This window comes from Numida meleagris, chromosome 2 (assembly GCF_002078875.1).
Source record: "Numida meleagris isolate 19003 breed g44 Domestic line chromosome 2, NumMel1.0, whole genome shotgun sequence".
Classification (NCBI taxonomy): domain Eukaryota; kingdom Metazoa; phylum Chordata; class Aves; order Galliformes; family Numididae; genus Numida; species Numida meleagris.
The window spans coordinates 115,040,348-115,066,772 of record NC_034410.1 but is presented as its reverse complement, the minus strand read 5'-3'; the positions used below and the strand labels follow the sequence as shown (position 1 = coordinate 115,066,772).

Below are 26,425 nucleotides of genomic sequence, written 5' to 3'. Positions count from 1 at the left end.
AGATCCTATTCTGACCTCTCATCTTCCATTGTAGGTGTCTTTATTATTTTTTTATATACTCTTTTGTCTGTTTTCTTTGATACTTCTCCAGGAAGATGTGAAATGTAGACAGTGCACATAATTACATACATTGCTGCATTTGTGACATCTCCAGCACTTGGTATGCTTCCATGCAGATCCCTTTGGATTTGAATTTCATCTCAGGCTACATCACAAGGCCTGGTCTCCTTTGCTATTTCCCGCCGAGTGGGTGGCTTCAGATTTCTGCATATTATTGCCACAGATCGTTTCTTTGATCAGTGCTTTGCAGCTTCTGCCTTTGAGATCCTGAAAGGGATGTTACTACATTTTTATACAGTCTACTGATTTATTCCCCATCTGATAGTGCTGATTGATCCTCCTGAAAGTCTGGTTTCTAGTGCTTGTACTCTATTAGCTAAAATGAGTGAATAGAGGATTTTCTGTTTATGTAATATCAAAACTAGTGAAAACTTTCAGTAACTTAGATTTGCCTCAGAAGAGCTCCCAGCATAATCTTTCTAACAAAAATGGTGTTATACGTGAAAGTTTGGTGTTTACCTTTGCATAACCATTACACATGCTTATGAACTGATCTTTGTTTAATGACAGAGCTTGCAATATCTTTGCATTGCAAAAGTGATGCCAAACGTTTTTGTTTATTGCGCGAGTAATCCTGTCTATTCTAGACTTCTAAATGTTTAAAATTTGCACAAATATTTAATTATTAGCTTCCTGGGGTAGCTTCCTTTCTTCAGTGTAAAAGAGATACAGAAACATAATATTTGTCCTATGCACTGTGATCTGAAAGCAAAGAGTTTCAGACTTTTGTTGTCGAGCTTGGATGTTGGAGTAAGATGGCTGACTTCAGTGAATCTTCTAGGCACTAGTGCAGATTAGATTAGTTTCTAATGAGAATCGCACTTTCAGTACATTAGAAGAACTCTGGGGGTGACTTCTGGGGGACATCTTTCTTTATGGAAGCATGATCTATGTGAGTTTGGATGCATTTCCCTGCAGTCTCTTACTGCAGCGTGAATGCAGAGGAGAAATTATATTACCTTATATTGTACTACCAGCCTTCCGACTGCAGAAGTTTAACTGTAGCCTACTTTGTGGTAAGGCCCTTTTGTACATTCCTGTTGCTGAGGTAAAGTTGCTGAAGCTCCATGGCCTCAGGGAGGGGTAACTGTATGCATACTGTCCAAATGGCATGTTGCTGGCACCTTGTGCATTGCCCGTATCCTTTGCCCATAGGTCCAAGTCATTCAGTGTGAACCGAGGAGTATTCGCAGGATCGATTGTATCCTGTTCTTATAAAACAGAAGGAGAGAAGGTTATTTTTTTTGGCGAAGGGGTATTTCCAGTCATGATAACAGAACAGAGCCACAAGCTTTTAGGTATAAGCCCTGGCATGAACTGCAGCACATCACTTGTGTACGACCAAACATAGGGAGCTTTTTGTTGGGAAGAGAGAGAGCTGAACAGTCAGTGCAGTGAAAAGTAGGCACTGGAAAGCATAACAGATTTATCTCTGATATGTCCATTTGGACATTATATCATGGTTAACGCCAAAGATAAATTTTCATGTTCTCCAGAGGAATACTGTATTGCTTTACTGCAAATTGTCCAAGAAAGGCAAAGTAAAAGTGAACATCTCCTCCTCAGGATTTAGTAATGAATAATTATCAGAAGTAAAAATTTACAGGAATTCAAAGCTGACCCTATTAGTGATTGCTCGATAAATACCTTTATCAGTAGAAAAGCCAACAGAAAAGTCTTCTAATTAAGGGTTTTAATGCATTGAAGGATCCTCTCCGCTCCATTAATTTACTCTAATTTCAGTGTTGTGTATTTTGCAAAGATGTCCTTCCAGCTAGTGCAGCCTGTAGTAATCACTTTGATGTATTTATTTCATGTAATGTATTGCCTTTCATTTCTGTTCCTATCTTCTGGTATTAGGTGGAGTGGATTTCTCCTTTGTGCCATTGCAATGCTCCTTGTGATATTTCCAATGTTTACCTTTCCAAAAAAGCTTCCTCCTCGACATAAAAAAAAGAAAAAGAAAATGAACTCTGATGATGTTTCAAGTGATGACGAAGTCATGAAAGAGAAAACAAATAGCAAAATACAAGCAGACAGTGCAGTTCCTGCTTCTATGGGATTTGGAAAGAATGTTAAAGGTGAGGTTATTTTTAAATGCTTTACGCTTTGTGTACAGGTTCATCTTCTAGGGTTGTATGAAATGTAACTGGAGGCAGAATTTTTACATATTGTATTTAATTCTCTATTTTGCTATTGATGGCCTTTTAAAATTACAAAATGTAGTAGTGAGGGAAGGACATCCTTTTACTTACATTATTGAAGTGTTTTACGTGCACTAGTGACAAACAGGTGGTCTTTTTGCCATAGTTATATGACAAACAGTAAGGTCATATAACTGTATGGCCTCTATTACCAGGCACATTTGTACACCTTGCTGTTTGCAACTGTCATACTTGCTTAAGCTACCCTTCATACAATAAAGACTCTTCTGAAAAAGAAACAAAACAAGTACAAAGAAATCTAGCAAGTGAGTTAAATTACCTTCACGTATTTAAGCAAGTTAACTGGAACAGGTTATTTTATTTCTTATGCATTTCCTGGGTATTGTGTATTGCAAGGTATTTATTTTCTGACGGCTAGGACAGTGCTAGTTTTGAAATGAGGTGAGTTGAAAAGGTTGACAAATAATGCGTTTTTTACTTTATTCAGTGAGTAAAACTTTAATGTGAAATTTAACAACCGGTAATATTGATTGATAAAATGCTATAGGAAGAAATGCAATGTATTAAAAATGAATCAATACGAAGCAAAAAAATTAGAAATTTACAGTGTCATCGTATTGAGTAGGACAGGACAAGAGTAAATGAACCTTAATGCTACTGTATTAACAATGTTGTTTTGTCCACCTTGACTTCCATTATATGAATGCTGGCTGTGCCATGTTCATGACACTCTGATGCAAATGAAACTAAGAGAAATCAAGAAATTCATATATCATTTGTCATACAAAATCATTTGTATCATTACACATAATTTGAACTCAAAACTTTTTTGAGTATGTATTAGCGTTATTTTTCATTGGATATCAGTCCAGATTATAATGACTCAATGACATGCGTCCCCGGGTCCTAATGGATATGTCTGATGTAGTTGCCGAGCCACTCTCCATCAGTTTTGAAACGTCATGGCTGTAAGGTGAAGTCCCTGGTGATTGGAGAAAGGGAAACATCACACCCATCTTTAGAAGAGTAGAAAGGAAAACCTAGGGAAGTACAGATTGGTGAGACTTACCGCTGTGCTTGGGAAAGATCATGGATCAGGTTCTCCTGGAAGCTCTGTTAAGGCACATGCAAGATGAGGATGTTATCTGAGACAGTCAGCATGGCTTCACAATGGAGTGACGGCATCTGTCGACAAGGAAAGACTGATTGATGTCATCTACTTGGACTTCTGTAAGCCTTTGACATGTCCCACATGACATTCTTATCTCTAAATTGGAAAATATGGATTTGAAAGCTGGACTTTTCAGTTGGTAAGGAACTGTTTGGATCATCATAGCCAGAGGATTGTTGTCAACGGCACTATATCCAGGTGGAGGCCAGTGATGAGTGGTGTCCCTCAGGGGTCTCTCTTGGTATTGGTGTTCTTCAGCATCTTTATCAATGACACAGTGGGATTGAGCACCCCTCAGCAAGTTTGCTGATGACACGAAGCTAGGTGGCACAGTTGATATGACAGAAGGAAGGGATTCAAAGGGACCTAGACAAGCTTGAGAAGTGGGCCCACATGAACCTAATGAAGTTCAAATAGGCCAACTATGTGGTGTTGCATTTGGGTTGGGACAGTCCCAGATATGTGTACACACTGGGAGAAGAACTCATGAAGAGTAGCCCTGTGAAGAAGGACTTGGGGGTTCTGGTAGACAAAAAGCTTGATGTGAGCCCACAATGTGCAGTTGCAGCCCAGAAGGCCAACAGTATCCTGGGCTGCATCAAAATAGGGGCAGCCAGCAGGGTGAGGGAGGTGAGAGAGAGGTTCCCCTCTACTCTGCCCTTGTGAGGCCCCATCTGGACTTGTATTGCATCCAATTGTGGGACCCTCTGCGCAAGAAAGATGTGGAGCTGATGGAACAGCTCCAGAGGAGGCAAAGATCAGAGGCCTGGAGCCCCTCTCCTATGAAGAAATGCTGAGGGAACTGGGCTTGTTCAGTCTGGAGAAGGCTCTGAGGAGACCTCACTGTGGCCTTTCCAGTACTTGAGGGAAACTTGTAAACAAGAGAGAGACCAACTTTTTACATGGTCTGATAGTGATAGGACAAGAGGGGAACACTTTTTAACTGAAAAAGGAAAGATTGAGGTTAGATGTTCGGAGCAAATTCTTTTCTCAGAGAGTGGTGAGGCACTGGAACAAGCTGCTCAGAGAAGTTGTGGATGCCCCATCTCTGAAGGTGTTCAAGGCCAGCTTGAATGGGGCCCTGGGCAACCTGATCTAGTGGCTGGCAACTCTACCCACAGCAGGGGATTTGGAACTAGATGATCTTTAAGGTCCCTTACAACCTAAACCATTTTGTGCTTCTATGACTGACAGATATTTTAATGGTAGGTTAATGATCACTCCTTATATTGAGTGGGCAAATTTTAGCAACACTCAAACCAGTGTAATTCTAATTAATATTTGCCCACACACATATTGGTCTCCTTTATGTTGTATTTACATAAATACTCTCAGGGTAACTGAAGTTACTGTTAGCTTCTATCGAAGCAAAAAAGAAACAAGGGATGAGACCATAATTTGTGATTATTGTATTAGCTTACAAAACAAAATCTGTTTAAGGCACAGAGTGAGTAAGGTAAATATTCAGCATCAGAATTTCAGAACTATATTCCCCATTTGTTTCTCAGTGTAAGATAATGGTTCCTGGTCCAATAATCTGCGCAGAGTGGCTCTAAAAGTGATAGAGATGTGAGAAAAGCATATTGTGTACTTCCTTCTTTGAAAATGGTATTCCCCATACTATATGCTAGTCCTTGTATGGAATGTTTTCTCCTAAATCCGTAAAGCTAGTTATGTGGGTGATTTTCTTTCTTTTCTCTTTTTTTTTTCTTTTTTTTTCCCCTAAGCGTACAAACTTTTGTCTATCAAAAAGCAGTTCTGGCCTGCTGTTATCAAGATTTTCTCACTAACCTAGGGAAGTGGGAAACAGATCAGTCCCTGATGGGCTCCTTCCTAGCCATTGCAGGCAATCACATAGCAGAGGGTCTGCTTCAGCCCATAGATGTGCGTGGAAAAGATACAGGCTGTCAGTCAAACCCTGCATCTGGATGAGTTTGCTGATGTTGGTTCTTCATCTCTGAACATAATTTCACCTTCGAGGTCATGTTGTATGTTCCTAAGGAGTGTATCACGAGCCTAAATGTATACCATACCTTCTACTAACAAAATCGCTGATTACAGTATTAATTGTGCCACCAAATTAGAGCTCCTTATATACAAAACATTTCTCTTTCTCTAAAGAAGAAGAAACTTCAGTGTGTGGAACACTGAAAAACAGCATTGTATTCTGCATGTCAGAAAGACACCGAGCGAGTCAAGATAACACATAGAAAAGTACTTTCCTATAAGCTGATAATAGCTTTTCCATTAGGTGTCATTTACCCTAGCAAAGAGAGCCTGTGGCAGGAGCGCACTATCATTTAATTATTTTTCAAGTTTAAGTGGGCTTTATGGAATGACATCATGCCTCGAGCTTCTCAGTTGATGTAATTTCATTTATAATGGGAAGGAAAAATAATCACTTGTCTAAGTCATTTAGCATTGCTCCTTCTGAGATGCAGTGTTCAATTTATACTTCCCACTGAATTTCTGGGCTTTCTCTTTTTATAGAACGTTAGGCAAAAACTCCACTTAGGCTGTAGCCGGGAGACTGGTGATTTAGTAGGTCACATCTTCTATTCTGTACTAATAAATATCAGTGATGTCCTAGTCTGTCATTACAGGTTAATGACACTGACCTCTGTCAAATCCGTGCATCTTTGCTAGGAAATCTCTCGTGGAAGAAACTGTGGTTTGATCTTCTGATCTGACATTGTCTTACGTGGGAAGATTTGTCCTGCTGTAATTTGTCCTAATTTCATGTAAATTAATTTTCTATGTGAATGAAAAGGAATTAAAATGTTGTGGTAGGTGAGAGCTAGGGTTATTTTTCCCACAATGGCTGCCAGGATAGACTGAAGATGTAGGACAAAATTGGCTCCCACTGCAAGCATCTTCCAACTTCAGTGACCTAGGCTTTATTTTGGCCCACGGTAGACCTGGAATCAGATAAAAATTCAGATCCATCTTTGCTTTTTCCCATGTTTCAAGATGCAAGGACTTGGAATTCAGTTTTTGCTATTTATGTTACAAGTAAACAATGAATAGGAGTGCTTCTGAGGCAGGTATCAAAAGCATTAGATAGGGCATAAGAGGAAGAAAACAGAATTTTGTTTACTGGGAGAAACTGAGGTAGTATAAATAACATGAGATAGAGAAGATATATAATAAAGAAGCCATAATTCTATCCTATACATGCAGATAAATCATGAACTTAAGCAAATAAAAACACTGTTTTCATTTATTACATGGATACCCTTAGGGTTTTGTACCATGGAAACTCTCTGCAGTCCCTTTTACTTACCACTATAATGAAGCTTACTGTGCAATTGGATAAAGGAGCAGTTTAAAGAAAGCAAATGCATATATTACTCACCTAAAATATTCTGTTCCAAACTAAGAAGTGTTAGTTCCATGTATTTTCTACTTTTTTAAATTTTATTTTTATTTTTTTTCCCAATATATGTGTAAGTTAATCCATGTTATCAATGAGCCCAGCCCATGTGCAATTTTCCTGTCTATCTTTATGTGTCTCCTAGCTGCTGTATGCCATTCCCAGTCAGTCCCTAGTGAGGACTAAGACAGGATAATAAAGATTTTCAGGATATCACTGAAGGTAAAAGAAATTCCTGGGGGATGTAAAGTGCTGAAGTGCTCCCCTGAGGAAACAGCTGAAGTTTCTGCAGTGCACCAAGAGTAGTCAGTGAGAATCAGCACAAGAGGGGGAGATGTTGGGCTGTGCGCCTTGTAAATGTCAGAGATTTTAGGAGACCATGAGCTGAGTTTTCTGCCATGCCACTGACCTTAAGCACGTCACTCCCCCTGCTGCTGGCTTGTGTCATCCTGGAGAACTCAAAATAGAAAAGGTTGGCGTTGCCCTGTGCAGTGATGTGCAGTGTTAGCTGGAGTTTGAGAAGCTGCTGGAAAGCAAGCAAAGAGTCGTGTGTGACTGACAGTGTAAATTTCCATTCTGATAAACAAAACCTAGGATGTTTGTAGCCCCAAGAGTGCTATAGAGCTGGACATTTTATTCCCCTGGTTGTATTCACTGTACCACCACTGGCTGGTAAAGGAACCAGGCTAAAATAAAATACAATAAATTAGGAAGAAGGAGGTGAAGTTGGAATTAATGCTTTTCTTTAAGGAAAATCCTGTTTACAGTCTTTAAGAATTTTGCTTTGAGCAATATTTACAAATACTTTTATTGCTTGCAGATTTTTTGTAGGCTTTTCCCTTACCATCAGTCAAGCAGTGGTCCAGCACACCAGTGAAAGAAAATGGATACATGGATACTGACTAGAGATAGCATATTTTCAAAGAGCAGGAGGGGAAGAAAAGTGCCACTAGACTTTCAAACCAGTCCAGCAAGACAGGTTCCAATTAATGTTTAGTTACATACTGTGTTAATGAAAAAAAAGAGAAAAAGAAGATGAATGTTAAGATTTGAATTATTGCCAAGAAGAGTAACTGTATTTGCAGTCATATTAAATTATTGTTTCAGCTTTAGGAGAGTAATTGACAGAGATTTATTTGTTCTAATGACAGAATGAGGTTTGTTTCTGCTACACACTTGCAAAAATGAGAGATGGTTTTTGAAGGCCTGCTAAAAATCAGAACTTGGCAGGTTTAGTAATGACCTTGAAATGAAAGAGTAGGCCTATAGCTAGTCACACAAAAATAATGTGACATTGAAATGGTTTAAATGCATGATTGATTATGTAGTACAAAGAACCTTTGAAGATTTTATCTTCCTTGCTTCTTATTGGAATTAACATAGTTGGAAGATGTGAGATTATTGCGCCTTTTTATCATAAGCTTAATAATTCAGGAGTGCAATACAGGTCCTGTTACGCATGATTTTACTGTAATCATAGGAGGAAAGCAAAGAAAACTGAACTCTGCAGCAGTATTTTTATTTGCCAAATTCTTCATATACAACAACTTTTCCTTGTACGTTCAGAAATTGCAAAGAGCTTCAAGCCTCAGTTGCTGCAGGTGGTCTGTGTTAGTGCTGCATACAGGAATAATCTCTGTTTTATTTCCTGCCAGAAATTAAAATAATCAGAGCTGTTCCCCGGAGAATCTTTCACATGGGTTTAAGAGAACTTGTGCTTGTTCCAACACTCTGAGTTTTATCTATTTAGCAGTACAAATCCAGCTTAAATGTACTAATTAGTTTTCAAATTAGTAATGACCTTTAGGCTAGGTGCTCAGTACCCTGAAAAATGTAAGTAGGAGTTAACAGAAAGCACAGCTCTACATCAGAATGCCAGAACAAAATGTTCATTAGCTGTACAGTTGTTTAACTAATTAGTTCTTCAGTATCTTTACACTGAGAATTCTAAACCATACATTTTTCCTGTAGTTCAATTTTTCCAGGAAGATCTAAACTTTACTAAGTATTATGATCCTTTAAAATAATGGATTTAGAAAAAATCTTGGGGCTTAAGTTCACAGCTAAAGACTTTCAGTTTCTGCAAAGACCACTGAGTTTGTCATTATAATGAAATGACATTTCTCTCTGTGATGTCCAACCTTAGAAGACGATAGCAAGTTGCTATCGTCTTTTCTTCTGCATTTATTCAGCACAAGTGAACAGCTCTCTGCTGTATGAAGCCTTTTATCAGACTTACTCAAAATCACTCTTCCACCAGCACTTACACTACATCATTATTATTATATAGTGGAAACATGAAAGACCATTTTCATCTTGAATATTTTTGGATTGTTCATAACAATTTTTTGTCTACATATATGTCATACACAATCCTAATAGCCACAAAGAAAGTTCAGATATTACAGTAGATGACAGCATGGCTGAAGCTAATGCCATTCACTGTTACTGAACAGGTGCCTTCAATTTTGTAAGAAGTTTTCAATAGTATATCATAGCATATATTTTTTGCTTTGCTTTGCTACAACTTTAGCAGAGAGGACAGAATCAGAGCAATAATGGAGATGTCCCATCTGTTTGCTGCATCTGAAAACAGTGAAAATTGTGTTTTTGCTGAGCCGGCACTGACACACAGAAAAGCTGGTAGTGGCCAACCTGGAGTCTTAGAGGATATGTATATATGTATTTTTTCTTCTAAACAAAATCTTTACTCTTTTTATTCTTCATTTCTCTTCCTCGGAGGGAAAAGAACTCGCAGATCAAGATGTATTTGTTTACGGCTGGTATCCTGCATTTGTTAGCTCTGGCTCTTGGTGCTGTAATGAACTGCCTCAACCAGCTTGTGGTCTCTCTGACACTGTTTCTGTCATCTCCTCACAATGACAGCTGAGTGCTGCTGCCCATGTTTCACAACACCCGGTAGTTCAGTTTCCAGCAAAATCAATTCTGGCACTCTTTTTCGTGATTCCTTTCTCCCAGTGGCAGCAGCACAAATATAACTACTTGCTGCCATTTCTTGGGAGCGGCACTCAGTCCCACACCATGTCCCTAGGGAAATGCTGCTGCAGCAATCCTGTGTCAGCCATTTTCTTAAACTGCATCGTCTCGCCCCATGAGAGGCTTTTGCAAAAGCATCTTGGCTCTTGTTCTTTGGTTTCTTTTTGCATCTGTGCCCTCACTGGCTAACCCAACACAATCCAACCCAAAAATAAAAAGCAAAAGCTGATGAGGTTTGATGACTAATGGTTTTCAACATCTTTGATGTTGTTCTCTTTCATTTTCTCTTGAACAATGAGATCCGTTTTGATCATCTGTATTTTGAATGTGTCTTATTTGATAATAAATATTGATAAAGTTTCATTTTGTACTCTCATGCAGTTTCTGCTTATGTACAGCTGTATCTCAGCTTTCATATACTCACATTGATATTATATTGCCACATACTTGTGTTTTCCTGTTCTTTTTTCTGTTCTACTATTGTAAACAGTGCTACAATAATAAAAAAAAGCAGTAAGTGGTTAAAAATGTTAAGATTCAAATATATGAGTGCTTCTTAATATGATTTATTCATTACTGACTTCCACCAAATTTAGTATTTAACATTTAATATTTTTCTTCATAGAGGCAGCAAGAGAGCATTTGACTACATTAAAATGATAAACCCTGTTTGCACAATGAAATCAGTATAATTTTTGACAACTGGCATAAGCTAAGACTGGATGCAATCAGACAACTGAGGTGCTAATTTGCAATCTAACAAGTTTTGACATGACAGGAGTCTAAACTCTGTTTGCTCTTATACATATAACCTGCTGAAGTCAGTGGAGTAAGTGAGACAGATTTTTGACTTGACAACTTTTAACATCAGTAACATTCTCACTCAGGAGTTCTGCTGTTCTGAACTTATTCAGCTGTTTATTTCTAATGGCTGCTCTTGTCATTGAATTCAGTGGGTTCTGGTTGAGGCAGTGTTCAGTTCTCATGCGAAGTGTAAAGTTAATGAAAAAACTGAAAGCTTATTGGGCTGAATGTACCTGTTGTGTTTGGACAGGGCATCTGATCTTGGTAGAAGCCCCACGAGAAAAAAAATGAAAACTATTTAAAAATTATGCCATGTAATCTGAAAAAAATAAGTCTTAAATAGAGTTATCATCATTTTGTGATGGTAACTTGATATTGCTATAGGACTAAATTAAAAGTATTTAAATGCTTCTTTTAATGACGGTTCTGAATTTCATGGGGTTTTGATATTAGATTTGAGGATAATTACAGCAGCTCTGAACACTTTTTAAATTTAAGCTAATGATGTGCTCTCATTTTTAATTGATCATTTTATCCCTTCTGGGAACATTAGAGCTGTACGATTTGTAGAGTTGTACACATGTAATGTATGTTGAGATGCATTGATATTGATATCATTTTTTCAGTATGCTTTGTCTGCATGCATTGCAAATATTTTTTAATTGTGTAAAAAAAAAATTTAAAATCCTTTTTTTTTTCCTTTTCAAATTATAGTAATATTATCTCAGCTTTCCAATGGTGGTCGTTTAAGCAGAGAGCTACAGAGGTGCATGGGATATTTTTTCCTCATGTGGAGTGCAAAACTCAGTATTGTTTCAGCAGCGGGTTATCAGGTTATGTGTTATCTCCTAGAAAATTTCAGAAGAAGACATCAGAATAATTCTGAATTTTCTACATTTTCTTGCTGTTTTTCTCTGCTCTTTATTGTTACTATATAGGTCCCATTTCTTCAGACAGTGTTGTTGAAACAGACCTCAGTTCTGTTTGTGAAAAATGGGACTGCAGCCCTGGGCGATGCAGTGAGATAGTGTAAGAACAAACAGCAAAGAGTGCAATGCAAAATATGCACTCTCCCTTCCACTCAGCAAATGGAGCCAGATGCTAGCAAGCCATTATTTACAGTCCATCTCAAAGGAAATCAATTTGTTTTGTTCCAATTTGCTTTTGTTTTTCACTCATTATTTATAACATTCATTTGTCATTTTTGTCATTTTATAGAGCTTCCACGAGCAGCTGTCAGGATCTTAAGCAACATGACATTCCTTTTTGTGAGTTTGTCATACACAGCTGAGAGTGCCATTGTTACAGCTTTTATTACCTTCATTCCCAAGTTCATCGAGTCACAGTTTGGCATCCCAGCTTCCAATGCCAGCATCTACACTGGTAAGGCACTGCCAATGAGTGTAACATTGCAAGGGTTGTTGTTCTTTGGCTGATTAAATAAATCAATATAGGAATGAACTGAAAACATGGCTTTTAAAACAGGTGATTTGATCCAGCTTTGTGTGCTGGTTTGGATATCCAGGCTGTTCCTTGATGTTTGCTATATTTTTTTAGTAAAATGTAAACCAATTTCAATTGTTTAAAGGGTGTTTTTTGTGTGTATGTGTAGACACTGACCTTTTCTTATATGTTAATAGCCTGCAGGAGGGAAAAAAAAAGCAACAAAAGCAAACTAGAAAACCCAGGAGCATTACTGTGATGTGTGTGGCACAAAAGATCTTTTAAGTGTTGTTATTTGATGTGAATTTCACTTCCTCTTTGATCTTAAAAATATCCTAGTCTGTTTTTTCTCCGTGGGGACCATCTGTTTAGCCGTGCTGCCCTTCCCTTCCTCATCTTTCCCCCCAGGTGCCAGTGGCCTTCTCCCCACGTCCTTGCCAACAGGGAGCACCCAGCAGTGCGGCCTACTCAGGAGGGCTCCCCAGGCCCTGATGTTGCTGAGGCACTGCTCTTGCAGGTGTGCCACTTCCTCTGCTGCTGCAATGCGCAGCTAAATCAAACAATTCCCACAGCTTGGCAGTGTCTGTTCTTTAGCAGGGAGGGATGGCCTTCAGCTGCAGCTTCCTTAGAGGAAGGGGCCAAATTCTTGTTCAGAATTGGGCCTGCGGCATGCAGATCATCACCCTTCTCTGCTAGCATAATCAGAGACACTTGTCTCCATCTCATTCTTCTTTTCTAAGCATCTTTTTGCCTTCTCCTTACTGCTTCGCATATAGAATAGCTGTTAGTTGCTAATTCTCTGCTCCTTCTAGCTTCCAGATAATACACCTGACAAGGTGCAGTGGGGTGGAGAGTGAGTTGTAGGAGTGAGGGTGAGGTACAAGGAGCAGACGAAAGGCAGCAAGAGAAAGGGGGACAAGTCACGAAGACAGATGGGAATCATTTTCACCTACAGTGTGTGGAAGAAATGCAAAGAATCTCTCTGGAGCGTTGAGGAGAAGCATCAGAGAAGCACCAGGAGTTGACTTCTGTTTGAGAGTTTGCTAGAATGAAGGCACGAAATCCCTATGTTCTGTGCATAAGGAGGAAATTTGATTCATGGAACCATGGTTCTACTTGAAGTTTAGGGTAGCGACAGACCTACAGGAGTTTGCTGTTTTCTAGGAAAATCAGGAAAAGGTAACTTGGAGATTCTGCATTAAATTCTGTTAGTTAATTTAATAAATAACATAACCAGTTTACAAAATTCTCTGGTTAGCAGAAGGAGAACTTGCAAATTATTCATATTACTGCATCTGCACTTCATTTATACATTACCTTGCTGAATTCCCTTATATGTGAATGCTAAAAAATGTGTATTGGCTATTTCGCATCCCAATGTATAAGCAACAGTTCCTTAATTAAGTTTTAATTTATTTATATTCTTAAAAAAACATGGCATTGATCAGCAGCAAAAATTCCATGTGCCCTACTTTACATCTTGAACTAATGCAGCTTGTGCTGAAATCTTGTCTTATTTGGAACTGGGGTTAATTTTGACTTTAGGTTGCAGAGAGATATCAGGCAAATACATTTTAAAATGTTGTGTGCTTTGATAGAAGATTTATTTGTGAAAAAGAGTTACAATTCAAATAACTTGTAATTGGAAGAGCTGCTGTATTATAAAGCCCTGCTCTGGTAACTTCTGCTAAAGTGGATACAAATAGGTTGGATCTACCTTCAGTTCTAGAAAAGATATAGGGCGTATCTCAGACAGAATTGCTTTGAAAGTCTCTATGCTATTCGCTTTGGAAGTATAGCACTGTTAGCAGATATTGCAGTTTTTTGTTACCAGACTATTAGTAACTGTTAAGATCATCTTTTGCCACTGTGGAAAGCCTCAAGTGTTGCAGCATCCTGACAACAGCAAAAAGGACAAAGCCTGAAAATTGCTGACTGAAAGCTGATACTGCCTTGGAGCACTGTACCCAGGAGATTTTTTGGCGCATGCACAGTTCCTGTAAGCCAAACTGTCATTATGAAATGAAGGAAAGCGCACTGCAAAGGCTTATATCAGATCTTAAGCTTTATTCCTCTAAATGGCTTTGAAAATGAAGAATGCCTGTCCTGATTAGATGTACATGCTTTGCTTTGCCCTGGAAGCTCTTCTGGAAGTGCACTGTAATAGCAGTGTTCCTTTGACAGTATATCACTTCTGATTTCACATATTACCTGCGGATAAGGAGAGGAGCGCAGGGATGAAGAATTTCAGCTTGGGGCAAAAGAACTTCTCAGACTTCCTGACACGCAGAGAGGAATGAGCACTTCTGTCTGCTGCTAAATCTGCTCGTGCCCTTCAAGTTTCTCCCAGACAGAAAGGTTTTTCCATCCCCCGTGCCAGTTTGCATGGAGGAATTTGTCTTTCTATGTACTCTTCGTAGGTTTGCCCTTACTTTTTCACCCTCCTGAATGAGAGGCAGCCTAGGTGGGCAGTTTGTTCATGCTTATCTCCTCTTTTTTGTGTTCTTTTCTTCATGGTGTGGCAGAGGATGGCTGCGAACAGAAACACAGCATAACTCATAATTGAAGACCCTAACTTAATTCCTCACAAAATACCTACATGCTCAATTTAAACAAGACGCTAGATGCACACAGTCTTGGTTCCAATGAAAGGTTTTTCCAATACATTCAAGAGAATAAGAAAGAAAATATAAATTCAGATCCAAAAGAGGTTAAGAACTCAAAGCTCTGTAAGGTGGAAGGAAAAATAAAATAATTATATACCTTGGGCCAGAGCCTTAATTCATGTAACTGGTGTAGCCAAAGATTTGGTCCATGGAATTTGGTTCATCTGACACGGGTGTTTTAGAAGGCATCACAAGTGATCCCAGTTTACCTTCCGTGAGTACATGGGCTTCTCTGGTACAGACTTCCTACAACAGGGCATGCATGGCAGGCTTACATGGCTGAGTTCCCATTTTCATTTAAAGAGAAGATTTTCAGAGCGAGAAAAAGGACTGGCATTTCTTTCCCTTGTTCATATTCAGTCATTGAAACTCAAGAGAGGTTACAGCTTTGAACTTTGTGAAAATAATAATTTAATTCTCCTCAGAGGACTTATAAATTTAAATTCTGCTCTTTTGAGAAAGACTGTTTTTGATTCTATGAAGGGCTGTTATTAAGAATCTTCCTCATGAAATGACATTTTACTTTATAATGCCATTGGTGATGGAAGTATAATTAAGGTGGCAACTATTTTTACCTCTTACTTTTGCTTTCACAGTCTCAACATTTTGATAAATGTAATGTCTCCTTCACGTTTAGACAAATTAGTGGAGAATGAGAATGCTTTGCAATATTATTAAAAATATTTTGAAGTAATAGTCATACAGGTCTCTTTAGAAACGAGACAAATTCTTTAAGAAATTGTATTATAATATTTAGCTCTTTCTCCTTAGACAGTGCTGCCAAAAGTTATTCAAATTCTGTATTTATATGGTATACATCTTTATTAGCAAAGACCTTATTACTCTTGTGGAGTAGGAGGAGAAGCTTGAAAGAAATTCTCTGACTTAACAACACCTCAGGCCCTGGGAAGTAATGACAGCCCTGTGACATACTGTCAGACCACCACCATATAGCAACAGTGACAGAAATTTAATGGACATGTCTTTTGTGGCTTAAGCTTACAGTGTTTAATTCTAGGATCTTAATTTCTTCATTCATGTTTGATCAGTTGATACATTGAGTGGTTGCACTGAAATGAATGGGGCTACTGATGTAGGAAGGCTCTGTTCCACTCGAGCCAAGTTACCACAACGCAGAACTCTCAGCCAGCTGCATGCATGTGCTGCCAGGTGGGCAGGCATCAGAGGTTCTGCCTTAGCTTAACACCTATGCTTTGCTGTACTTAATCATGTGAATAGAAAGAGGAAGATGAGTGTCCAAATTTGGATTTCTTCATGTTTTTAGTAATTAGGAGCAATGTGTATCCCTTATCTGCATGCTGAAATAAATACAAAGCAATGTTTCTGCTAGTAAATACAATAGTTCTCTTATAGTGCTTTGGCTGCTGGTAATATCATAAGGAAGCTTTTATTAATTCTTGGACAACACTCCAGAAAAGTCTGACTCAGTTTGCTAGCTAGCAGAGAATCAGACAATGGAGATCTTAGTGCGGCATTTGTAGTCATCTAGTTAGGGAATGAAACCAATATTTATGTTATATTCTATTTCTGTAGGTCCTATGTTAACGTTACTCAAATTTCTTCCTGGCAGGTGTGATTATTGTCCCAAGTGCTGGTGTTGGTATTGTCCTAGGTGGCTACATTATCAAAAAACTGAAACTCGGTGCAAGAGAGTCTGCAAAGCTGGCCATGATCTGCAGTGGTGTGTCTTTGCTGTGCTTTTCAACTCTCTTCATTGTTGGATGTGAAAGCATTAATCTAGGGGGAATAAATATACCTTATACGACTGGGTAAGTATCTTTGAATCACTGAGTTTTCCAATAAGCCTGGTGACAACATGGAAAAAGTGCTGATTGCTGATGTACTGAAGAAGCCACGTATCAAATAGGAATATGGTATTATAGTATCAGCATGTACTACGTGGCCCTTCTGTTTTACATCTGGTTTGTAATGAAGCCTATGCAATAACTCACCTTTCTGATGGATGGGAAAACATGTTAGAATGCTCTTCAGTGATTTTCAAAGGAAAACACTAGTATACAGTTTAGATTGCTCAGAATTTAGCTAGTGTTTCAAAATGCTTTCTGTTCATGAAAGCTGTGAAAATACCAAAGGGATTGTAATGTTTATTTCTGAATAGATTTGTTTAATATCATCATAACAGTATCTTAGATCTTCAGTCTTACTTGGGCATATGCCGTTGATGTTAGTGGAGTGCATTGCTTCTGAACCCCTTACAAGTTGTACAAACATCCTCCACTGCTTGCCAGGGACACTGACCAGATTATAACCTTTAAAGAAGGCTGGAAGAAAAAACAAGATAGGGATGTAGGAAGACAGTGGGAGTGAAGGATTTAGGCTGTGACATCAAGAAAAAAGTTAGCGATATTTGGAAGCAAGAGAATGTGGTAAAAGTTGTGAGGTTATTTCCCCGGAAAGTAGTTCCTCAGAGGCCTGATCATGAACTTTTTTTTCTTTCTTATTAAGCACACTAACTTTTCACCAAAATTCCTTTCTTCATATAGCTTAAAAACAGGAACAAACTATGCATTTGAAGAGTGCAAACCTATCTGAAGCAATGTTTTTCACTTTGCTTCTACATCTGAGACAATGTCTGCCTGTTAAATATGACTAGTTGTTGGGTATCAAAGTCATTTGAATATCTTACTTTCATAGCTCAGCTTTGCCTGTAACATTTTGAGGTTTTGAAGAGACTAGGAGAAATGTAGAGCAGGAAAAGAGAATATCAGATGGGCAAAAAAGAACTAAACTGGGACAGTGAGCAAATCAAATGAAAAACAAAGAAGAAGAATGGGAAGCAAGGGAGGGAGAAGGCACAGTTTACACAAAGGATATTTTGCATTGCCTGTTGCTGTGTGTTTCTAAGTTGCTGTCAAATCATAATCGTAGGGCAAAGAGCAACAGAAAGCCACGAGCTGATGGAAAGCTTGTATGCTCATTTGTTTTCTTAATACCTAGACTGAAAGTTTGATGTCAGAGGGCTAACTGTGGAGTGGAGTAGCATGAGCGATGAATCCTGGTCTGAGTACAGTGGACTGAAGGAGAAAATGGGAATGGAAGGTAGTTAGAACACCTTGATTGTCCATCTTCTGGTGATGTTTATTGACTGCCTGTGTGAGTAGGTGAAGAAAGGAAAATTATTAAGAAAAGAAATGTAAATTTTATTGTTCCCCCTCTACTACGCCCTTGTGATGCCCCATCTGGAGTACTGAGTCCAGGACTGGGGCACCAGCTCAAGAAAGATGCGGAGCTGATAGACCAGGTCCAGAGGAAGCAAAGTATCGGAGAGCTGGAGCACTTCTCCTGTGAAGGAAGGCAGAGGGAGCTGGGCTTGTTCAGTCTGGAGAAGAGAAGGCTCTGGGAAGACTTAATTATGGCATTCTAGTACTTAAAGGGAGCTTATAGACAGGAGGGAGACCAACTTTTTTTCACAGGAAGATAGTGTTAGAACAAGGGAGAATGATTTTAAACTAAGAGAGAGGAGATTTAGATTAGATATTAGGAGGGATTTTTCACTCAGAGGGTGGTGAGGCACTGGCACAGCTGCCCAGAGAAGCTGTGGGTGCCCCATCCCTGGAGGTGTTCAAGGCCAGATTGGATGGGGCCCTGGGCAGCCTGAGCTGGTGGATGGCAGCCCTACCTGCAGGAAGGGGTTGTAACTGGATGGTCTTTAAGCTCTCTTCCAAGCCAAACCATTCTGTGATTCTCTGAAATTTTTGGTAACTCTTGACTGAACTGTGGCATGTGAGAATGTCCCTGTCTGACTGATGAAAAGACTGCAGTTTTCTGCCTGTGAAAAGGTTATTTAATTTAAATCTATTTCTAAATCAAAATCAGGTAAAACTATTGTTATGTGAACACTCAAATTAGAATTGTAAGTGTATCTAATTCATTTTTGTGGTAAATAATATTTACAGTAAATACATGAATTGAAATGGAAGTCTGTCCACAGCTGTTCTGCAAGTACAGTCAAATTAGTTCTTGACCACTTCCGTGTAATTCTTCTTACTGGTACAAAAGATGAGACACAGTAATTGAAGATTTTTGTAAAGTATTGATGTGTATCAGGTCTTTGAAATCAGTATAAAAATTAGTGTGCTTAGACTAACGTCATCAGAAACTGAGAATGACCAGCATGTGATAAAGCAGGGTTCAGGAGTCAGAAGCCTCAGCCCTGCATGAGCTTTTTAGTGCAGGGTAAATAGGGGTTAAAAATGGTAATAAAGAAGCAGTACTAATTATAAATTCACCTTGTAAATGTGATGTGGTAAACATTCTCTTATTCCTTGTGGTCAGTCATTTGATAACTTCATATCATTTACTTAGTAAGGAAGTCTTCTACTCAAACATCAAAGAATGTAATTGTTTATGTAACAAAAAAGCATGCTTTCATTTTGAGATTTAATAAAACACATACTTTATTTTCTAGTTCCAGTGCTGTTCAGTGTACAGACATCAAAGCCAGTTCAGCATGCCTAGATGAGACATGGGAAACACTACAGCTGTTTGATACAGGATAAATTGTCTTGCATGATGCTCTGCCTTACCATGGCTGTGCCAGGTCTGATGTCTGTGCTACATGCTCTGGCATCTCAGGTGCATTGGGCAGTACAGACATATCATACAGTATAGGCATATCATATAGTCTTCTTTGGACTGTATGCTTAGTTCTACTTTCCTCTTGTCTTACATTTAAAAAAATAGTTATTTTCCTTTGATGAACTGAGACAAGCCAGTACAGAAGAGATAGACAAGCTGGGTTTTAGTTAACATAGAAATATGTGCAAATCAGTACTCGGAGATGTAGGCAGTGATATGTCGTAATTCAGAATGTTTCATAACTCAGTATTTTTCTGACTGTACCAGCTGACGGACCCTGGAGGTGCACACAGATTAGAATACATTTGCAAGTATTCTCTGCTCTTTTATGTTGGACACAAGCAGTTTTTCCGTTGTTGGTGTGTCATCAGCAGTTCTGTTATCAGGAAGGTCAAGGACACCTCTGCTTTATACATCTCAGCATTTCAGAATCTGTTGTTCAGTTCCTCAGCCTTGTCTCTGAAGGCATGTTTGATATTTGATATAATGAGCCTTATGCCAAGCTCTGCTGTCTGGAATCCCTTCTCTTGCATCATAATGAGCATCTGAATAGGAAGTCCTAAATCAGTAAATGGTCTCTACTTACACAGCACAGAAGTGCTTCCTCATGTTCAGATGGAACCTACTGTGTTCCAGTTTGTGCCTATGGCCTCTTGTCCTGGCACTGGGCACCACTGAAAGCACCCGGGCTCCATCCTCTTTGCACCCTCCATTAGGGTATTTTTATACACAGTTGTGATCCCCCCTGAGTCTTCTCTTCTCTGGAGTGAACAGTCCCAGCTCTCTCAGTCTCTACTCCCTGGAGAGGTGCTCCAGTCCCTTCATCACCTTCATGGTCGTTCACTGGAATCTCTCCAGTACATCCAGGTCTCTCCTGTGCTGTGGAGCCCAGACCTACACCCAGCACTCCAGGTGTGGTCTCACCAGTGTTGAATAAATGGGAAATAGCAGAGAACAGCTGCTTTGGTGGTTTGTGGACTTGTCCTTTCCATGTTTTCTGATATCAAGTAACTAAAACAAGCTCCCAGGGAGCTTACTCATAATGACAGATTCCTGGATTATTTCAATTCCATCTCTCATGTTTCTGGCATGTAATGAATCAAAACTGCCCCCTTCTGATTGCTTTCTGTTGTTTTGGTATAATTAAAGTTTAATTAAAGCATGTAATTGAGTTACTGAGGCACTTAATGTATGAAAAAAGAGAAATTCTTCCTCTTGTACTCCCAGTTTGTGTTTCTGTTACCCTTGTCTCTCTTTCAGACCTATCAAATCTCTTAATGTAGATTCAGTGACTAATTGGATCAGAACAATGGTAACAAAGAAGGAATCCAACTAACACAGTGAGAGGGTCCCTTGTTTGACAGCTACACAAAATTTGCTTCATTGCTGCAATTCCAGCTGCTTGCCAACAAGGAGCTGCAGATCTCTGCCATCCGTAATGTCCTAGGCCTTAAAGCTTCAATACCAAATCAAAAACATTGCCATCAAGTTGACCCTTTTTATCATATAGCTCAATGTTAAGGTTAGAGAAATTGTGTGGTGAGGGATTTTCTCCTTTTGTTTGTATTTCCTGAGTGTATGGTAGTGTGGGTTACTACAGCAGTGTAATTAATATTAATAAAAGCACGTCCAAAGCAATTCTCTGTTTAGATGTTACCAAAAGATAGGCATTGTTTTTGTTCATCTTCATTTCATTTAGATTGTACCCTCATGGAAGAGGGTCTGCTTTTTTTTCAGTATCTGTGCATAGACTGCCAGCATAGTGAGGTCTCAGTCCAAGTCTGGATATCTGAAATAACAGGTCACAGCTCTAAAGATTCCAGGCAATATGTTCTGCCTTATTCTTTCCCTTTTCTTGCTTTATTGCTAAGCCACAAGCCTTCCACAGAGCAATGGTTGGAGAGGAGAACGGAATTTAGACAATGTTAGGAACAAGAGTTCCTTTTTTCATCAGTCACATCTAAGAATGGTCTTCTCTTTATTATCTTTACCAGCACTGAGTCATGGAGACACAAAGCAGTCTCCTTGAGAAATGCAAAAATTGAGTTTTATCCTAGTAAGCACGTTTAGCAAACCTGCAGTTAAATGAAAGAAGCAGAGTCGTTGCTTGTAATTGAAACAATAGTTCAGGAAATGCTGTCTTTTGGGGCTGGTCTCTCTGTGTGTATGCACAGATGCCTCTCCGTGACAGATGCCTCTGGCAGCTCAGATGAAGCAGCACTGCGGATTGACAACATCTGTGTCACTGACACAAGTGGGGCAGGTGTTTCTCATACATCCCATGTATCTATAGCAGTAGTTGCACTGCAAGTAAGCTGCTTTTTCCATGGGCCAGCTCATGAGCAGGACTTAGTAGCTCTGGTTCAGTTTACTTAAGAACCTGCTTTCTGTGACCAGTGCAGGTAAATTTGTGATGTGCTGTGCAGCAATTCAGTGCTTTCTGCTCTGTTTTCCTTTGGTGAAAGTAGGCAGCCTCCTAGTGTCAGAAGACACTGGTTCAGCTTAGTGATGTAAAAATATGTGCTTCTACTAGTGGGAGAGGCATTCACAGAAATCTGTTATAATGTCTGCTGCTACATAGTAGATGATACATGATAGAAATGGGATTACATGCATATTTGTCAGTAGAGATTTCCAGTCCTCAGCATCTGTAGTCCTTCATTAGTTTCCCATCATTAAAAGAGGAATGAACAATGGCTGAAGACTGAAGATAATAATAAAAACATGGACTCTTAAAAATGTCTAACGGTGAACTTTTGGAAACAGATAATGGCTGATTTCTTTCTATTACATATTCTTGAGAGGATAAAAAAAATCTCTTTTTGTACAAGGCATTTGTTGTAAACAACAACAAAAAGGCAAACAAATACCCCAAATAAACCATACAGTGATTTATTTGTACAAGAGCTGGTGAAAGCTGGGGAGATGCAGCTTGCAGTAGCTTGTTATTAACTCGAACATATTTGCTTTGCGTATCTGTAAACTTAAAGCTTCTTTCTGGCAAAATAAAGAAATCCCTAAGATTAAATTTTCACAGTGCTCTCAGTTCAGTTTCCAGGTTCATGCTTCTAATTTCTTGCATGCCCGATTTCATTCGCCTTTATTTTTAAGCTGATTTCCTAACCTGTGTGTCATGGTAATGTTCAGCAACAAAGCTCAAGCGAGTTGGCTATGTAAGCAGAGCCACTGGAAAGAAGCCCAAAACCCATCTACTGCTGAGATGGCTTTAATGAGGAGGGATAAGAGGTCAGAAGAATGCATTTCACAGAGTGGGAAAGGATGGAGAGGGGAACCCGAGCTGTGCCTTTCCTGGAAGCCTGGGATGCTCTTGGTCCTGCCTGTGTGCTGGAAGCCAGGACACCATCATGAGGGTTTCCTGCACAGGTTGGGAAGCCCTGCTTACCCCAAATATTTAGGCATGTGGGACATCCAGCTCAGCAGGCTGCCAAGGAGCTTGTTAAACTCCAAAAACGCTGCCTCTCTTGTTTCTGTGAAAAAATACTGTCACATCACTGCTGAAGTCAGTATGTTCCTGAGAAATATTTTGGTGATTTGGATGTTCTCCACCAGACAAAAAGTTCTGTTGGGAGATTACGGGAAGAATCTGCCTGGTGGTGTACGACATGTTGCTGCATATTGCTTTCTGAAATCCGCCGTGATATAATGAGACAGGTTTCAGCTGATAGCTGAGAAGGCGACAGAGCCAATATCAGCCCTGGATATTTAATTTCCTGCTCAAGCTGCAACATGTTTCTAAAACTGTACCTTGTTTGTTTATGGCACGAGGAAGAAAATGCTCAGAAAGGCTTTGGTTAACATCCAACTAGACCACAAAGTGCAAAGTAGCTCCAAGAGCTAAATTTGTAGACCTGATTTGTGTAATCAGTAGATAGTCAATAAATATTTAAAAGCTACTTAGCAACATTAGATCAGCTGCAGAAGTGCACAGCTGGAAAGACAAGCATATTCAGCAAAAGCAAATAGTGTTTAAATACATTAGAAATGAGTCAGGTGGAAGTCAGTAAGCAGCTGTCGTACCGCTTAGCATCACTGATGATGGGAGGTGAGGTGACAAATAACATGGATAACAAGCATTACGTGTGGAGTTGTTCCTGAGCCAAGCCTCTGATCTATTCGGGTGTAGAAGATGGGAGCAGAAGAACATCCCTTATCATCCACGGGGTTCTGGGAAACAGTAAGTCTGATGGTAGCTGTTTGCCTTTACAGCTGTCATAGCTGAGTATTACACTACGAAGGTGAGCAAACAGCAGCCACTAAACCAGTTCAGATTCCTGTTCAGCTCCTGCCTGGCTGAGGAGGTGCTAACATCCTCTGGATACCTACTGATCTGTTTAGAGAAGACACTTGAGCTAGCTTGAAACAGCAGTGGCTTCTCTGTGGCATCACTGAGCAATACCAATAGCAGGGCAAACAGGGCAGCACAGTTAATCCAGTATTACGCTGCAGTGCCTGGTGTGGATGTTGTGCATACCTATATAATTCCCAGGGCAAGAGTTTTGTTTACAGCACGTGCTAATACCCGTGCCCTAATGGAGCTCAGTACCTAGTTTGTGTTTAAAAGGGCCAAACTGTCATTTTTGACAGAAGTGACCTGTAGAAGGCAGAGGAAAGTTCTCTTAGTGCAGTGACTGAAGAATGACATTGGGACACGCTTGGAATATCCAAATTCTTTCCAAAACCCAGATTAAGCAAATTTTGTACTCATAAATCTCAGAAATTTGTGCAGTTACTTTTTCTAAGGGACTACTGCAGTCAAATAAGTGATTGGTTATTGGTAAGGAGTGCAAGTAAGACAGAGTGTAAGACTTACACTAATGCAGAGGAAAGTGCTATTTAAGCATCACAGGAAACTATAGATTGCAGCTCTCAAAAACATAATAAAATTGTGGTTCTCCTCAGTAACAGGAGAAGCTTTAGTTGAGAACTTCAATATCAGCTTCTTTTTAGTTCTCATTTGTTTAGAATAGTTTCTCTCATTTAGTTTCTCATTTGTTTAGTGAAGAGGGAGCGTGGGTGCAGAATTCTAGAATCTTAATTTCGTTAAGTAGAAAGGTATTTAGGAAATAGGAACTAGAGTTGCCAGCCTCAGCCAAGGTTGCCAGTTGGAAATAGACTGATATGACTAAGATCATTCAGGTAACTTTTCCACTGGCTTAATGCTTTCATGTTGCTGGCAGAATTTTAAAACCAGATGAAATTCCAAATGCGATGCAGAAAATAGAGTCAGCAATAAACCACTCTGCAGACTCTTGCTTTTTCACTTATTAAATTAATCTAGCAACCTGAAACAAGACAGAAAGCATGGTAAGTGTAATAAAAATAGTTATAAATATAACATAGCCTATTTAGAAGTTAATGCCTGTTATATTTTGGCTGCATGACTGCAAAATATAGCTTAAATTTCAAGGTGTGTCTGTATTATATATCTAAGCTGATCAGTTGTTTTCTTTTTGAGCGAGCATGTTCAATAATATAGCATGGATAAAACTTAATATTTTGTGCCTATACCTTCAGATACCTTCCAATGAATACCCTCAGGTATTATGCAAGAGTTAAGGTTACATGTGATTTATTTAGTTGCAATTACGAAATATCACTAGAGTTTGTAAATATTTTTACATTGGGCAAAAGAACCCCTGAAGTTTATATTTTTTCAGGAGCCTTCGTATGTTCAGTTTACAAGCAAAATAGCAGATGTAGGGGCAAAGCTCAAAGAGTCAGATTCAGAACAAGCAACGGCTCATGTAGCAGTCTGTAGGCCGTAGAACAGTTCTTGCTGTTAGATGTTGTGGATGCAAAAGTTTAGTGTTAATGGGAGAAATATATCGGATTTATGAACTAAAAAACTCCATCAGAAAAATACAGTTTGATCATTACCTAATTCCTGGTGAATGAGGAAGTTCGAGGTAAGGCAGACTGGACACCTTGCTGGTTGTGCCAGTCTGTTCTTAATTTGTGAAGAGACGGATGAGTATCCTTTTGATCTTTCTTTAACTCTTTTTTTTTTTTTTAAAAAAAAAAAAAGCTTTGTTAGTCTATGACCAGAATCTGTATATAAAGTTATATAGGTGTTCTAGTATTCTCTTTCATTGAGGTTGATGTGTCTGCTAACACTTTTCCTCATAGAATCACAGAATCCTTAGAGGAAGAAATCTTTAAAGGTCATCTAGTCCAACTCCCTTGCAATGAACAGGGACATCCACAGCAAGATCAGGCTGCTCAGATTCCTGTCCAGCCTGGCCTTGAAAGTCTCCATGGATGGGGCATCCACCACACCCCTGGACAACCTCACCACTATCACTGTGAAAGACCTTCTCCTCCTTTGCTTTGTACTCCAAGCCCTCACCATACCCAGAAGCATTAAAAGTCCCCTGCCACCCTGGTCATTGCTTCAGGACAGAGAGCAGCTGGGTCACTCTCCCAGTGGTTGTTCCCAAAGCTGGCAGGTTGAGAGTGACTTGGGAGTTGTTTTGGGCAGGACTGAAATGACGTGGCGGACCAGGCAGCAGGTGGAGGAGTCGGTCACCATCCCACTTCATGAACCGGAATCAAAACCTCTGTTGGTGCCATCTGACTGTCAGTTATAAGAAGAGCCAATTTCTTTCTACAAGTAGCAAGGGGCAGCATTTGACCTGTGTGTTTTTTAACATCTTCAGATGATGATGAGTCTGCTCTTATGGATATAACTCTGCTAATACTGTCTTTGCCACTTCTGGATTGAGCTGCTGTGGTAGTGCTGGTAAAGGAAGGCCACAGTGGGATAATTTTTTCACAAACTCTCCATTCTGGGTATGAGCTGCACACTGAAACTCAACGATTCTGAGCTTACAGCCAAACTCTTTGTGAGAGGACTTAGAAAGTTGGGCTTGGGCAGTATCTTGGGGAAAAGTCCGGGGAGACGGAGTAGTGGTTCTTTTCACAATGTTTAGTAATAGCACGGTGATCTTCCAGATGTAGAAGATCAGAGAGATTCTTGTATTTTTCAAGTATACTTACCAGTACTACAGGCATTACCTTTCTGGAGCTGTTGTTGGTATGTGAGAAG

General features: G+C 39.4%; 1 protein-coding gene across 1 annotated transcript in view; it reads left to right on the top strand.

Moving 5' to 3' along the window:
• Positions 1–26,425, top strand: part of SLCO5A1 (solute carrier organic anion transporter family member 5A1) — a gene marked incomplete at its 5' end in the record, with an annotated part of 73,493 nt that overhangs the window by 31,502 nt on the left and 15,566 nt on the right. Inside the window, 3 exons of the mRNA XM_021386404.1 lie at positions 1,981–2,201; positions 11,849–12,013; positions 16,331–16,529. Of these exons, the coding sequence (XP_021242079.1) occupies positions 1,981–2,201; positions 11,849–12,013; positions 16,331–16,529 (585 nt within the window). The remainder of the gene's footprint in view (positions 1–1,980; positions 2,202–11,848; positions 12,014–16,330; positions 16,530–26,425) is intronic.